The following is a 16,520-nucleotide window of genomic DNA, read 5'->3' as shown; positions in this document are numbered from 1 at the left end:
TCTTATTAGCTCTTACTTCACTATTAAGTTAATTTTTACATATGATGTGAGGTAGGGATCCAACTTCATTCTTAGAAAAACAACTTTCAAGACTCACTTTCCCATATGAACAAACCACATGTATGGAGAATGCTCTTTTTACTACTACCACCCCTCCCACTACAAACTGTACAGTACTGATGGGGGGTGGGGCAGAGAATGTGAAATTATGAGTGAGTTAATCCCTAACACCATGCCTTTTTATTAAGACTGTCTTTCACTCTACCTCTTCTGTGAGACCCCCCCCCCCACATAGGTACTTTATTATATAGGCAACATCTGTTATTTTAGTCGGTCCTTCAGAGTACCAGTCTGCCATATTGTGAGAAGCGGTAAATCTTTTTAGAGAGTCTTTTCCAACATTAAATAATCCAACGATCTGACTGAATGTTAGAGAACAATGGAAACATCATCAAACTGCAGCAATTTTCCTTTACATTAGGCGTTTTTCTAACCTTATAGAGAGGTTTTACACTTATACATGGAAGGGACATTTTAAAGGATTAAAAAAGTCATGTTTAATAGAAAATTTTGTAGGGGCGCCTGGGTGGCACAACGGTTAAGCGTCTGCCTTCGGCTCAGGGCGTGATCCTGGTGTTGTGGGATCGAGCCCCACATCGGGCTCCTCTGCTGTGATCCTGCTTCTTCCTCTCCCACTCCCCCTGCTTGTGTTCCCTCTCTCGCTGGCTGTCTCTATCTCTGTCAAATAAATAAATAAAATCTTAAAAAAAAAAAAAAGAAAATTTTGTAGATATGTTATTTTTTAAAACATGAGTTGAATGCAGATTGAGACGATATTATAGTGAAACTGTTCACGACCCTATCTTACCTCTCTTGATGCGGCCATCACGTGCAAGGCAGCCATGCGGTGGCACACTGGTCACAAAGATGGGCAGTTCACCACTCTTACTTCCTCTGCCCCCAGCCACTGTCATCCCCAGGGACTCGTGTGGTTCCTTCTTTACAGTAATGTGTTTTTCTTGGCATGTAACACACTGGGTAAGATCCTAACACATGAGAGGAAAATTTATTGGATAATAAATAATATACAGCTGAAGTAAAGACAGCTTAACCTGAAGGAAAAAGTACCATGGCAATGATAAAGTCATTTTTAAAATCATTTACTATAGAAGTAATACACAGTTCTCCATGGTACAAACATGACACCAAACACTGGGGATCACAATGTCAAACCTTGGACTGCCGTATTTTCATATGACTATTTATGGAACGGAAAAAACTCAGGGCTGTTGACATATGGAAGTCAAAATAAAACAGGCACATCATTTGTATAATTATCTTGGGCTCCAAGATATGATCAACTCTATGAACGTAAATAATGCATTTGAGTTTTAAGATTCTGAAGACAAGTCAATTAATTTTATTTCCATCTCTCTCCTCTATTCTTTGAAAGAAATGCTGACAGGATAGTACAAAAGTAAAGTGCGGATTCCATTAACTGCCAGAAAAAAAGCTACAGATCTATCTTCTGTTTCTTACTCATGAGGGTTATCAGAATGCTCGATCATGAAACAGGGGCAAACTGATCTTCAAAACCTTCATGGAAAGCTAGAAGGATATGAAATTACTAAATTTTTGAAGAAGAAAAGTTAATGAAGAGAAGTAAATTCCCAATAAACTACGTTCTCGGAAAAAGCAATTTTTACTGACATTTATTGTTGCTACTTATTATGGAGATATTCCTAGAAGAAAAGGAGAATTTAAAACATCACTTTTCTTTTTAATTAGAACTCAATAAAAAACAAGGTGTACATATGCAATATTAATATTAAAATAGCAACAGCAACTAAACATTTATTGAAGATTTACTATGTGTAAAGAGAATGGCTTTATATGCATTATTTCATTTTAATCTTCACAATCGTCCTGAATGTAAATCCTATTGTTGGCCCCATTTTACAGATGAGGGAACAGCTTTAGAAAGGTCATGTAATTTGCCTCAAATTATACAGCTAGACGTGACTACACTGGGATTTGAACTTGAAAGTTAAAAATTATATATATATATACATATATATATACACACACATATATAGCATGTATGCACATATATACATGTATTCATATATGGTTTGTGTATGTTCATATAGCACGATGTGCTACATGTATACTGATTACATGCACACCTACTACATGCATCCCATTAAGCATAACAATGGAAGCTAATGTCTCAAAAGGTTCCTAAGGCTTATCAACTATAAGAGCATACTGTAGATAACAAGATAACTAATAACACGATTAACAGTATCAACAACAGAACTACATGAATTCTATTTACAGAACTGTACCATTTCCTTTAGTGATACTACTTCAGAGCTGGCAGGTACGTGTCTGTTAATCAAGCCCTGAAACTCCAGGTGCATTTGCTCTTATCTGTCCTGGAACCATACTCCTGACATTTTATTAAGGGAACTACTTATAGTAAACAGCCTGGAGCTCCTAGAATTTGACCTCGTAGAATATCTGTAAACACCTAAAGTTTACGGTATCCTATCACGTGACATCTATGTTAGCACCCTTCAAAACCGGGGAAGACCCACGTTATTACGAAGACAGTCCGGGTAAGCTCAGCTGTGAGTACATTTATTTAACAGTTTTGGCTGACAGGTATTTCGTCAATTAGAGGTAGCTGTCTTATTCCTCTATATGGCTGAAATGTGTGCATTTTAGCCAGACTTCACAGATTACCCTTGGTAGGCTTGACGGAAACTTCCGAGGGCTTGACACCATATGAATGTTGATCCAAGCAGCTACGCAGAGGCTTAATAGACTAATGTGCACTTTAATTTTTAACAATGATTATCCTCTGAACAGGTTGTTTTTGTGAATTTGTGTTTGTCTTCCCTAGGAGACCTTTATTTTTCTAAATCAGAATTTGACATAACAAATGCTGTAGGTTAACAGTAAATTGCTAAATTAATGCTTAGAAGTACATTTCATGTGGTTGTCCCAACCAATCAGGTTTGTAGAGTACCTAGAATAAGAACTCAGCTTTGCTGTTTAAAACACTGCCACATAAAATGAAAGAAAAGAATTAGTAAAAAGAAAAATATATGTGCCCAAAACAAGTAAAATGATATAAACAGTTCTCTATATGAATACTGAAATGATTAGTTTTTAAAACTGTCTTAAGATTATAATGTTGTCTTCGACAGCCATATTTCAAATTATTGTAGAATTTCATTGATATAAAAGAGTCAATTATCAACTTTTGCCTTACATTATAATTCTTTAGGAATATGTGTATATATATATACATGTAAACTTGTAAAGCAAGGACCAGCTACATGAACAACTACTGAAATTCCTTTTCGAAACAATAACTGCTTTTCATAGCCATCATTCTGAAAGCAAAATTACCGGTTTCCTTCACACATTTCGTTTTCTGGTCAAAAATAAAAACAAGTTTGTGGTTAATAATTTCTTGTAAGTATTAGCTAAACCAAAGACCATGACAAGTCTATACTTCAGATCAGAAAACCAGATAAACCCAATGGGCCAAAAATATTTGTGCGATGCTTTCTTGGGGCACCTGTGACATTCCAGAGGTACTCTCTCAAATTGTACTTACATTAAGAAGCCGCGTCAAGCTAAATACGAGCTTCTAAAGTCATTCTCCTTAAGTAAATTAAATTGCTTCACTAAATAAAAACTTATTTATTGGTCTACTTAAAAACTATAGGAAGTTTCCTATGTGCAATTTTCACACAGTTGGTAAACAGCATTGTTTTAAAAATTCTGGCCTACTGTTGAGTTCAAATGAAAGACCAAATGAAGTAAATAATACTGAGAACACAGTAAAATACCACTGTTTTTTTATTTCTACATTTAAAGTGAGACAGCATTAAAATTCTCAGCACAGATAAATGACCTAAGAATATATTATAAAAGCGGTGAAATATTAAAGATGCAGCAAAAAGCTCAACATACGGGAATTAAAAATGATTTCGGGTAGTAGTCCTATAAGCTGTAACATAAAAAGAACTGCTTTCCATGCTTTGCATGTACCTATCAGAATGTATGATTTATGCTTACTATTCATACAGCGTATTCTGCTGTTGTAGGCAACCTGCCCAATTGCTAAGTATGGACTTGTTGATCATTGTCTTCATTATGCTTTTTCAATCACATAACCAACTGTTATATTTGAATGAGCAAACCAAGATAAATCCCGCTTTCAAGCAGGACCAAACAAATAGAAGTTTTTCTAGAAGATCAAACACTTCTCATTGATCACCTGGCAGAGGGACCTTCCTACTAAGAAACCACCCCTCCTGGCCGATGAACCGAGACTGTCCAGTGACTCTCAAGGTAGCCAAACACACACTTCACATCCCAAAACCTGTGTTCACCTTCTCCAACAGAGTAACAGCCCTCATTTAAATCTCACCAGCTTGTAACAATGCCCCTTGAGGGTAGAGGAATGAACACGTGCGAACACAACGCCTCACCTTATGTGAGCTGGGTCTGTTGTGATACAGCGGCTGCACATGATGCTGGCTGCTACTCTGAGCTCCCGCGTCTCGGACAGCGTTACCAGGCTGGGATTTCCCTGGTCTAGCAATGGTTAAGTCCACCCTCTCTCCACTAGCCTAGAGAAAACACACATACATAACCACCAGTCATTAATGATGCTTCTCACTTAAAAAATTATAGGGAGTGTAATTTTCAATGCACTTATCATCACTGTACCAAAGCCTCACCTGAGTGGTAACTGCAGGCACCTGCTGGAGGGGAGGGAGGGAGGGAGTTCATTTCAGGAGCTAATATGTTAAAACTACTGCAGTTAAAACAGCCACACACAGACCTCTTGGGTAGGCCTTCCCTAACCCTGGAAATACCAAGAACATAACCAAGGCAAAGCAGTCAAACTGCCTGAGTTCTTATCTCCCTATGATTTCATGAAGGGCAATTGTCTTTTCATACTTCTTTCCCCTACAAGATTGGCCTTGGCGCTGAGAGGAAGACAGCAAAGGAAAGAAGATAAAAAGGGAGAACTGATTCAAAACTGGATTAGAATCTTTCGTGACTTCTGAAATAAATTCCGGGGTGGCTACTTTGAGAGTGATAATCAATGAAACTATGTACAGCTTTGTTTCTGCTTGCTACAGGTTTGAATCGAAAATAGGATATCAGCTTAAACAGTCCTGAAAAGAATGATAACAAAGGTCCTGTAAAACAAGATTAGTATTTATATACATTGCATACTAATGTGTGTATATATATCACATATGTGCGCACTCACATAAATGTTACATTAAATTATTTTAGAGGTTATGATGATCACCCTGAATTTAGAGGTCCATTAGCTACATAAGATCTATATTTTAAACGCAGATTCACATCTATTATATTTTTTAAAGCTATTTTATCTTTGCTTTTAATGTGCAGGCCAGATCTATCAGATGCTGATTCTTGGTCATGACCACAAGTTCCCAAGTTTACTATTATTCCTATGGGAAAATTTGACAGCCTGCTTTCCAGAAGCTGTGGTGGAAAGTAGAACCCTCCCTCATGATTATAATCAATAATGTTAAGAAATCACTCCATTTTCAGTTCTCAAGTTGGAAAATGAGTGATAACCAATTTTAAGGCCCTATTAGAAACCATTCGCTTATTCAAGCATTTCATTAAACTAGTTTCAGACAATTCTTCAAAATAACTGAAAGAGTAACCCTTCACATGTGGCCAGAGTCTGGGGACTTGATCTAACGGGTAAATGCCAAAGTAGCATGTTCAGAATCCTGATATTTCAGATTCTGACACTTCAGATTATTAGATCACACAATGTGAAGGGCGAGAAGCCCCTTTGTGATTTCATTTCAATGTACAGAATTGTCTGCTTTACTGCGTAACACTCACCACCACCAAATACTCTATAATCAGTAATTCAGCTTTACTGGAAGACCCCTGCTTATGCAAACCCATTAACAGAAACAAATCCCTGATCTTTCTTGATTTCTTAAAGACAAAATTCTGGGCGTGTGATGGAAGTTGACATATAGGCTTTAAATGATGGACCAACACTTGGGTTTAAGCTAGTTTTAAAAAGATGGCGCATCTAACACTTCAGGGTTTCAAACACAACAAAAGAATTCATTTAAAGTCAAGATTTTTAAAACTGCAGGATGCTGAAATGACAATACCTATATTTCATAAAAAAGTGCATGCCCTATTGCTGGGAATATATATTGCTATGATCTTTCCAGAGGGAAGTTTAGCAAAACGTCTTAAACTTGAAAACAAAACACTAAAGCCTGTTGACAGGGGTATGATTAAGTTTTAGTACAACATGCGTACTACATAGCTATATCATAATGAGTCTATTTTCAGGGTAAGAAGGCCACAACATACTGCTGACGTAAAGGAAGGGTTGCAAACTCAGAAGCTGCAAGATGAGCGCACATGTATCTATGTAAATAAGAAAAATGTTTGTAACAATTTTCTCCAAAACATTAATGTCGCTATCTTATGGAGCTTAGATTGTGATTTTAACTTCCTTATTTTCTGCATTTTGTCCTCATTACTCTCCTTTTTAGACATGCAGTACATGTTATTTTCAGAACCCAAAACAGTAAGATTTAACTTTTTTCACAAAGAAACAACTTGAGCAATATATTTGATATTATATATATTACAAGGTATCCGTATCCAATTTTTTTAAACCTCAAGTCTGTGATAGGAGATCAATGCCTGAATCTCCCTCCTGAAATATGGCTACCAGGTGTGTGTGTGTGTTCTTACGGTTATAATTAACCAAAAATTTGTGAAAAGGAGCAAGTTAAATGGGATTGAAACTTGGGTTTTCTTACACAGTAGCTTAAATCTTCATTGTTACTCAATTTTGTCTACTATGCACATTTCTTAGTGACTATCAACCTACTTGAATTCCTGATGCTAGATTATGTTAATGCCTGGTTTCCTTTATGTAAGAGTCTTTTTTCTTGTGCTTACTTAAAACAAAACAAACAACACACATCTTTGTTTCACCCTTATCACTGTAGGAGATACCCATATTATTGAATGTTGTGGCAGGTTATGGAACCAAACGATCTGATCTGGATGATTTTCTACTTTATCTATTTTAATGCTCTAACTGAAAATGTGGGTTTTTTCTCTAATAATAACCATCTTTATTTACTTCACAGGGATACTGTAGGAACACAACTGAACGATGTGTTTGAAATGCTTTGAATTGCTTTTTTAAAAAGGTAGTATAGAGATTAAGAGTTATTCTTAATAAAAAATTATCTTCCCCCACTTGCATGGAGCTGAAGCAGAGAGGGGGAGTTACGAGAGCAGGTAAATCAACTTTGGAACCACAGCTCCTTCAAGCTTCACTTTTCTCACCTGCTGAATGTGGACCACCCCCATTTTTATGTCTGGGACTAGGTGGGGCCCCGGGAGCAAATGAGAAACCCGTGTGAAAACAGAACCTTCACTCTATAAAGAGCAAGGCTAAACGTTCACAGGGATACAGTTTTCCAGAAAGGATTCTATCTGTAATGAAGTTATACTATAATGCCTTTTGAAGGATTTGGGGAGCCATGTTTGATTTCCCCATGAAATATCAAATATCCCCTGGATTCTCATGTTATGAAAACAAACATCGACCTACGGTAATAAAGGCTGAGCCTCTGGAATGAACACCTGGCATGTACCTGAATGATCTGGGCAGCAAGCTCAGGAGTCCCATGCTTCAGGTCATGTCCATTGATGGCGAGTACTCGGTCATTGCTGCTCAGTCTTCCGTCCTGTGCAGCCAGCCCCCCCTCCAACAAGTCAAGAATAAAAACGCCTGGCTCATCGGTCCTTCGTACGAGTTTAATGCCGAGCTGTTCAGCAGAGTCCCGTTTGTGGAGGACCACGTGGAAGATCTCTTCCCGTGGAGAGCTGCCGTCGGAGTGGCTGTGTGTTCGGTTCCCAAAGCGCCTCTCTCGCAGCACGGTGAGCTGCAGCGTGGTGCAGGGCTGGGAGAGGGCGGCTCGGGCATAGTTGTGAGACACGTTGCTGATGTTACAGTTGTTGACCTGGAAGAAAAGAAGTATGACCCAAGTGTGACAATCTTTTATCTTCTCAACTTGTAAGAACGTTTATATACCATTTCCAAAAGAAACTAACTTTGGAAAATGAAACACAGTCGTTATTTATAAAGAAAAGCACCCTAAAGACGTTTTAAAATATACAGTTCCTAAGCTTCACTCACAATGATGAGCATGAAGTCGAGAACAGCAGTCGGGATCGCAGGCATCAGTGATAGTGCTGAATCAGAGTCCTCGGTTCTGCCACGTGCTGGCAGCATGTGTAAGTGTGTCCCCTCAGCAGTGAGACGGGTTTGCTCCCCGCGTCTCGGGACCCGGAGGAGAATGCACGGACACCAGCAGCATATGGCAAGGGCTAATGAAATACTAGTTCTAGTGGAACAGAAACTGAAGCTTTACTGGATTGAAGTGGCTTTTCCAAATGAAAGATACTTACGCTAGAATAAATACACCGAGTTTTATTTTAAGGAAAGAGACACATTCCAGGTACTTAACCTGACCTCAGATTTTTACTTCAAGGAAAAACAGGTAATTACCATTTCACTCTAAGTGTTCAGCACTCAAATGTAATATCTATCTAATACAATAAGCAGAACTCAGTACTCACAGAACATTTATTTACTAAACCTTATAGCCCTGAAACGGGTACAGTGACTGATCCTTGGACATGTAACAGCACTGAGAAAATACACTCAGCTTCAATTATTCACCTAGTCAGAGAAAGAGGTTGGCAAAATTATTAGTATTTATCACAATTAGAATTCCTCTCTTCATCTGTCTGAAACAGCGAGGGAGAAATCAACATTCTCTGGGCATCGGTTATGTGGCAGGCTCTGGGTCAGGTGCTTGTCATCACCCAAATCCTTCCATCTTTTTCACATGACTCTATGCTAAGCAAGGCCTTCCCCCTTCCTATTCATCTATGGTTGAGTTTTGAGCACTGCTAACTTGAATTTTGTTGATTTGGGCCTGTTGACATCGTTTAAAATTCAGGCTTCCAATATCATAGATATCACACACAGATTTGCTATTCTCCCAGGTAGCAACATCTACGCATTTGGTCACCATCCAAATCCTTGACTAAAAAGTTGAATAACATAGGGTCAAGAGTAGAACTTCAAGGCAGCTTTTTAAAAACCAGCCTGACGTCGATTTGTTAGTCAAAACTCATAATTTCTGGTTATTCAGCTAAAACGCCACTTATCTCTAGGTTTTTATTTTTCCATCTTAAACTCCGATCTATCACAAATGACTTTACAACCGTCTGGCTGGAATCCAGCAATAGCCACGTGCAAGCACATAGCCTCCTATCATCTTTGTGATGTGGGTTGTGGAATCTCCTACAATGAGAAGATTTTCCCTTCACGAATGTGTGGTTGCCAGTGAGACTCAGAGAAAGCAGAGGCCAAATAAAATACTGGTTCTAGATTTTGTAAAAATAGCACCAACATAATAAACTCTACCACATCTTTAGCTAAATATATTTTGTACCAATGCAGTCAACGCATGACTGCAATTATTTTCCTCCAAAACCAAAAGTGAATAAATCACTGACGACTCAGATCACACTGAAAATACCTACTTTTAATAATGTTCTAAAATTTATATATATATATTTTTTAAGATTTTATTTATTTGACAGAGATAGAGACAGCCAGCAAGAGAGGGAACACAAGCAGGGGGAGTGGGAGAGGAAGAAGCAGGCTCACAGCAGAAGAGCCTGATGCAGGGCTCGATCCCAGATCGCCGGGATCACGCTCCGAGCCGAAGGCAGACGCCCAACCGCTGTGCCACCCAGGTGCCCCTAAAATTTATATTTTTAATAGTGATATTGATGTAATCTCTTACAGTATTTTATTCTTCAAACTGCTCAAAATGCTGCACAGCAAAAGGCCCTGAGGGACTATGGTTCTCCATTTCAAAGAGGTTATTTAATAGAATAACGTGTGTGTATGTATAACATATATATACTTGTATTAGTGTATAACATATATATACATGTATTAGTGTGGGAAAACCAGAGCCACTCACTGTGACTGCATCCAGTTTGCTAAACTAAAAGCACAGGCTGGCTAGCTCTTTGGTCTGTAAAACACCATCTTAATGACTCTAAGTAATTTCAAATTGGCTCACGGTATTATTTATGCAGCTTATACAAAGTGGAAGATAACCGGGTAGTAAAAAGTACCAAGTAGCCTTCTGCCCAAGTGTTTCCTTTTGAATGACCATAAATACTTCTCCATATTTGGGCAAGTGGTGTGGCTTTACTTCCTGGCTCCAGTACACCAGCTAAAGGCCACTGAGAAGTCAGGCCCGCAACAGGAGAGACCCTTGTGAATTCACTGATCAGGCTGTGTGCTCACAGTTTTCTTCTCAATTTGAAATCACTAAACTGGATTTAAGATTGCCATTATTAGAGTTATTAATATGTATGCCTCCATAAACAATAATAACGCACTGGAATTTCTACAACACAGATTTATAGCTTTGAGTTAATTCTTCAAATTTCAGCCAATAATTTCAGATAATTAGGTTTTTATTTGAGGTATACGGATTCGGTTATGTTATTAAACAACTCTCCAAAGCAGACCAGTAAAAAAGCCTAGAGACGAAATATATTAGCAAACAAAACCCGAAAACTATCTAATCTCAATTTTACTCAAAGAAATGCAAATAAGAACAAAGCATTTGTTTTTACCTTTAAAATTTAGGAAAGAATAAGAAATGTGTAAAAATGTTAATATCCCATGCTGGCACACTGCTGGTAGCAAAGAACAAAACATAAAAATAAACGTATATTCAATTATACCCAGAAAGGCCAGAAGTGGAGGAAAAAAGAACACTATGTAAGCTGCAGAAAAGGGAAATCTGGCTCTTTTGGTCTGGGCCACCAAGGTGTCAGAATGTGAGGGGCGCTATACTTGGGAAACCAGCTACGAGAGTTCCTCCACAGAGACTCAGATTAGGAGCTGCTGTGTGAAGAATACGGGGTAAGTGTCCAGGGAGCTGTGCCAACCTCACGCAACCAGAGTACTAATATCATAAAACGACAGCAAATACAGTAATGCAGTAAATAGCTAGCTATGGTAGGATCAGAAACTGGATTTTATATAAGCTGGATTAGTTATGCTTCCTGTATTCTCCTGTTTCCTCTCAGGATTTAGTAAAGAACAAAACACTGGAAGTTCAGTCTGTGTCAGCCAGGCTAAGTGCAGTGAAGGAGGGGTTTTGGGCCTGAGTGTTGAAGTGGAAATAATATACTGCAAGAGGCAGAATACAGATGGGAGTGGAAACCAAAGCCAGGAGCCCCCAATGGAAAGGTCAATCCTTGCTGCTCTGGGAGCCTAGTTTGTCTGTCTTCCCCGTCTGGACATTTCTTTTGAAGAACGAAAAATCCTAGAGCTTCTAAGTTTTGTTTTAATGAAGGAGACAGCTATTCCCAAACGATACTATATCCAAATCCAGTCTTTTATTGATTCAGCAAGTATGTCCTGGGCACTGACTCCAGGCACAGCACTGTGAGAGACCTGTACCGTAATATGTACCATTAAGGTGGCTGCAATCACCACAGAAAGACAGTGCATTTGAATAATTCTCTGTGATTCTGTGTGAAGCGGTGAAGAGAAAAGCAAGGAATGCTGTCAGCACTTAAAGTGAGGAGAGGTCTGAACGGGTGAAAATAGCAGGGCAGGACTTTCAGGATGAAGGTGGGTAAGCTGTAGCACAATGGGGACAGGCTGAAATGTGGGAATGAGCTGTTTGGAGGGTATGTCTGGCTTTTCCAATAGATTATGAATTTCATGAGTGCAGGGGCTGCTTTTTGCTCTTAATTGTATCCTTAGCTCCTAGCACAATGCCTGTGATGTTTCAGTAATACACAAACGGCTACGCCTGAAAGAAAAAGCAAGGGTTAAGGCTGAGGTTGTGTAAGAGCTCACAGAGGACCCTGACTATGAGATTAATCAGCCTGGACTTGATCCTCTGGTCAAGTCTTCCCAAGGAAACCAGAATCACAGTGTATTAACCTGGCAATGGTCGCGCCAGATTTCAGAGCAGAGAGGGGCACGGTAGGGGTGTTGATTCTACTGGGTTAGACGTGAAGCAGTGAGGGCACAGACCTCAGAGGTGGCAGGGAAAATGGAAGAGGTGAATACCAACAGACCGTGGGGAAGGACTGAACAGTGAAATCGGGGAGGCAAGAGTCCTTGAGCTTGGGTTCCTAGAAGACATCTTTTCTCATTAATGACTATTTCTTCTCTCCTAAATATCTATTCTTTTATCTTCAAATATCCCTTACACTTCTATGGGTCATATTTCCAGGCCAATTTTCACATAAACTCTAGCCCTATACGGTAGAACTCTGGCCATCCCCACGCCCTCAGTGTCAACAAGCCCTCTTACATAACAGCATCCTGTCCTAAGCTAGCTCTTTTGTTGAAGCAGCTATCTCTCCTTAAAGAGAAGAGGGAGAGGGTAGCATCAAGGGTTAGTGCAGAGTCAGGTTGTTTGTGGAGAGCAAACTCAAAAGCCAACAAGAGGTGGCCATGATTTCTGAATTCTATCTTAAGTTCAATGGTATAAGTTTTAAATAACTTGTGCTACATGATCTTCCTTTTCTAGATCATAGTAATCAGTGTAGAGAAGGATAAATTAGACAGTGAAGGTAACTGATGGATGGTACACTGGATGAGGGGAAGAGCCAACAGGAAATGAGAATTTCAACAGTGAAGGTGGCCCCAAAAAATAGCCAACCATGGAGTCCACGCCAGGAAGAATCCAGCTGGGCCAAAGAGCCAAGCACCGAGTCACACGTGGAATAGAATTTAAGAAAGGGAGAAAAAAAAAATAGATTCCATATGTTTGGGGAAATAGGAGAAATTACAGGTAAATTCTGATCTGTTTTGCATATAAAAAACTGTAAAACTTACCTTTTTATAATTCAGGTTCCACAGTACCACAATTTCCTGCTTTAAATTTATGAATAGAGCAAAAAAGATGCAAGTTAACAGAATAATTTAGAATTGATACCTGAAGAATCTGGTCTCCAGCAAGGAGTCTTCCGTCTCTGGCGATTATGCCATCCCGATAGACTTCCTGGATAACAATGTTAATCAGTGGCGTTTCATTGCCGCCCACAATGCTAATTCCTAACTGAATATAAGGATTAGACCGGTGAATTTCAATCGTGGTAATTTTGCCTTCCGGTAAACTAACTGGCTGTTGCGTAGCTGCCAAGTTAAAAACGAGAGAGAGAAAAATAGATGGAAAGAAAAACGTTTTATATTTTGATTATCTTCAGGTAAGTAAGTTATAATCTACCATTAGTGATCACCGTACGTTAACAGATGATTAATAACAAAGCAATACCACTGGATTAGAAAAACAGAATGACAAAAACATCTATAGGTTAAGATTACCAGAACACTTCCTCTTCAAAAAGTGATCAGTAAATAACTACCATGTATCAGATCTCTAGGGAAGACACCGTGATCTGATAAAGAAATGCCATCTTGTCCTAACTGATGAGAGAAAGTTTGACCCATGAAACAACTGTAAACAATTAAAGGCAGTACATAGAAAAAAAAAAAAAAAAAAAGATGATCTCTGTGGTATACAGTCACCGTAGTGGATGACAAAGTAACCACGTTAAAGCTCTAATCTCTCAAGACTCAGTTTCCTCGCTGTTTAAAACCCTAGTACTGGTACAAGCACTGCGTCAGTTAATATAGGTAAAGTGCTTGGCACGGTGCCTGACACAGAATAAGCACTTAAGCGGAGGTGTTATTTTTGTTGTTCTCGACGTTGTGGATTTCTTAGTCAAGAAGCAACAAGCTTCACAACAAACAAGCAGGCTGTTAATGACCAGAGACCTGGTGGACTACGTTAGAAGAGGGGCAGGGGGAAGGATAAGCAGCCTCGGGGTAAGACTCACCTTCTGTTTCTAAACTGCAAACTGTTAGAATTGTACACTTAGAGGGTGCATATGTGGTATGTGAAATCTATCTCAATAAAATTATTTTTTAAAGAGGAAAAAAAGATGCGTGTCTGGAAAGGAATAGGGAGTAGTGGGAAGAAAGGAAATGTCCGATTTGAAAACAGAAATGAACAGCAAAGGAAGGTAGGAAGGTGAGGGGCACATACTGTCAGTGGCTGCGCTCTCCTCGAAGGCGGGATTGTCCAGGCCAGGCTCCTCAGTCCACGTGGGAAGAGACGCTGATGTCAAACTGCGCTCGGCAGGCGCTGTGCCTGTCCCTGGACAGTCCATTTCGGGTGATAAAGTGCCTGGAACATCTATCATAGTGGTTCCATTTTCATTCTCAATCTCTGTCTGAGTTTTACCAGTTTTCCTCCTCTCTAGGGCAAGTCTCCGATGAGAAGCTCCAGGACATCTAGAAAGAGAGCATCAGGTGGTTCCCAGATGATTTGAAAGGAAAGATGATTAACAGCTTGTGCCACAACAACAGACTAGCCATGGCTTCAATGCAAAACTCACTTAGAGGTAATCCACAAGTAGTACGTAATTCTGATTTTAACCTCTGCTCAAACTAAGTTCTTACCTCATTGCATAGCAAATTTAAAACAAGGTGCTGGCACAAACAGTGGCTTCGTGTGTATCTCAAAGAACACTTAAGTAAAAAACTGTATTGGGATATATACCAGGACCAGAAACGTACCAGCACAGTTGACGCTACACTGCAAGCATTGTTCTGATATTCTGATTACATAACCCTTTTTCACAGGTGAAGCGGCTTCACCACAAGAGTGGAAACAGCAGTCCTCTTCTACAACCTACTCTTGCACCCCAACCTGGGCCTTGAGTGACACTGTGCCCTTCTGCTCTCACAGCCAAGGACACACATTCATTTATGAGTGGGTAGCAACACATCTGAAGCTCTGCCACTTGCAAAGGCCCAAGAGGTTGCGTACCGTGGGTGGTGGTCTTGCGTCTAGAGCTGCAGACTTCACTCAATGACAGTATTTTTAAAAATCTAAAATTTCATTAAAAATTAGGTATAGGATTAAATTCAATGAAAACTGAAAGCTGTCCCTTAACTGTAGAAGTAATATATTTCCCCTCACAAACTAAAGATAAGTTGTGGGCTTCAAGTTCTTGAAAAAGATCATTACGGAATTTCTTTGTTCAGCTTTTTCTCATTCCCTACTTTCTCATCACCTTGTTAAGAAAGGGGACGACTGACTTCCCTTCTGCATCGTTGGGCAGCACTCCAAGAAATGTTCCTGCAAGGGCCTGACGAGTGTCTTGGAAAACTGTATCACTGAGAAAAATGATTTTTGTCAAGTAAGCAGATTAAACGAGAAATGTATTTTTTAAATATTCCATTCAATAAAAAAAAAGGTGACAAAAACTGGATGATAAAAAATATTTGAGACTAAAAATATAGGTAAAGATTCAATTCCCCAAACGCATATCACACACTGGATTTCACATGAGTAACAGCTAGTCTTCCATGGGAAAATGGACTAGGAACGGGAAGCGGGAGGAAACACAGCAGAATGTGTCCAAGCTGGGACAGAGCCTAGCTAACAACTACAAAATCCTACAAGCTAAGTAACCATAAAGCTCCTCTTACCTTATGCAAGAATAAATTTTAAAAAGGAAACCTGAAGTTGCTAGAGAGAGGAAAAGAAACAGGTATATTTACATCCCAGTGGGACGGCAAATTGCTAAGAGGGACTAAATAGAGGTATTTAACATGACGTTACGTAGAAATAAGAAAGAACGCGCTCACCGGGCACTTGAGGAAAGTTAGAGAGGGCTGCGCAACACCCACCTTTAAACAGGCCAGCTGCACAGACAGAGACAGAACAACTCGCCAGGAGGACACCATGAGAGAGACTTCAAACTAAACATGGGAGGCAAGACTGTCAACAAAAAAAAAGTGGCATGTAGTGCAAATGCCACAAAAGACGCCAATAAGACAAGGACTAAAAAGCATTACTTTGATTTGGTGGTTAAAAGGTCATGGTAACCTTAGAGAGAACACTTTTGGTGATGAGGGCAGAAGCCCAGACTATAGTACAAGCATTTCTGTTCACACCGTATATGCCTTCTATAAAAACTGCACCCAAAAACTTATTGGGCTTGAGGGAAATGAGGATTAGGAGAGACCATTCAAAACCGGGGCATCTAGGGAATGGCTGCTAATGGGTACGGGCTTTCTCTTTGAAAATGTTCTAAAAATTAGATTGTGACGATGGCTGCACACTTCAGTGACTATACTCAACACCACCAACTTGTACATCTTAAAAACAGGTGAATTTTATGGTAGGTGAACGAGTAAATCAGAGCAGGCTTGGAGAAGAGCTCATGACCACAGACAGCTCAAAGCCATCGTTCCTCCAGTCTGTGAATACTTGGAACTGAAAGAGAAAGGAAGAATCATTTGTTGAGAGTCT

General features: G+C 39.4%; 1 protein-coding gene across 4 annotated transcripts in view; it reads right to left on the bottom strand.

The window, feature by feature from the left end:
• LNX2 (ligand of numb-protein X 2) overlaps positions 1–16,520 on the bottom strand; it is a 79,118-nt gene that overhangs the window by 9,961 nt on the left and 52,637 nt on the right. For 2 of the 4 annotated variants that reach the window (XM_026493048.4, XM_044381717.3), the window contains exons 3-7: positions 14,244–14,491; positions 13,131–13,330; positions 7,722–8,090; positions 4,512–4,652; positions 869–1,046 (exon numbers count right to left, since the gene is read on the bottom strand). In XM_026493048.4, coding sequence (XP_026348833.2) covers positions 869–1,046; positions 4,512–4,652; positions 7,722–8,090; positions 13,131–13,330; positions 14,244–14,491 — 1,136 coding nt within the window. The remainder of the gene's footprint in view (positions 1–868; positions 1,047–4,511; positions 4,653–7,721; positions 8,091–13,130; positions 13,331–14,243; positions 14,492–16,520) is intronic. The other 2 variants (XM_044381718.3, XM_057309529.1) reach the window with 1 other exon arrangement.

This window comes from Ursus arctos, unplaced genomic scaffold, assembly GCF_023065955.2.
Source record: "Ursus arctos isolate Adak ecotype North America unplaced genomic scaffold, UrsArc2.0 scaffold_10, whole genome shotgun sequence".
NCBI classification, from domain to species: Eukaryota; Metazoa; Chordata; class Mammalia; order Carnivora; family Ursidae; genus Ursus; species Ursus arctos.
Note: the sequence above shows the minus strand (reverse complement) of the source record. Positions and strands in the feature narration are given on the sequence as shown.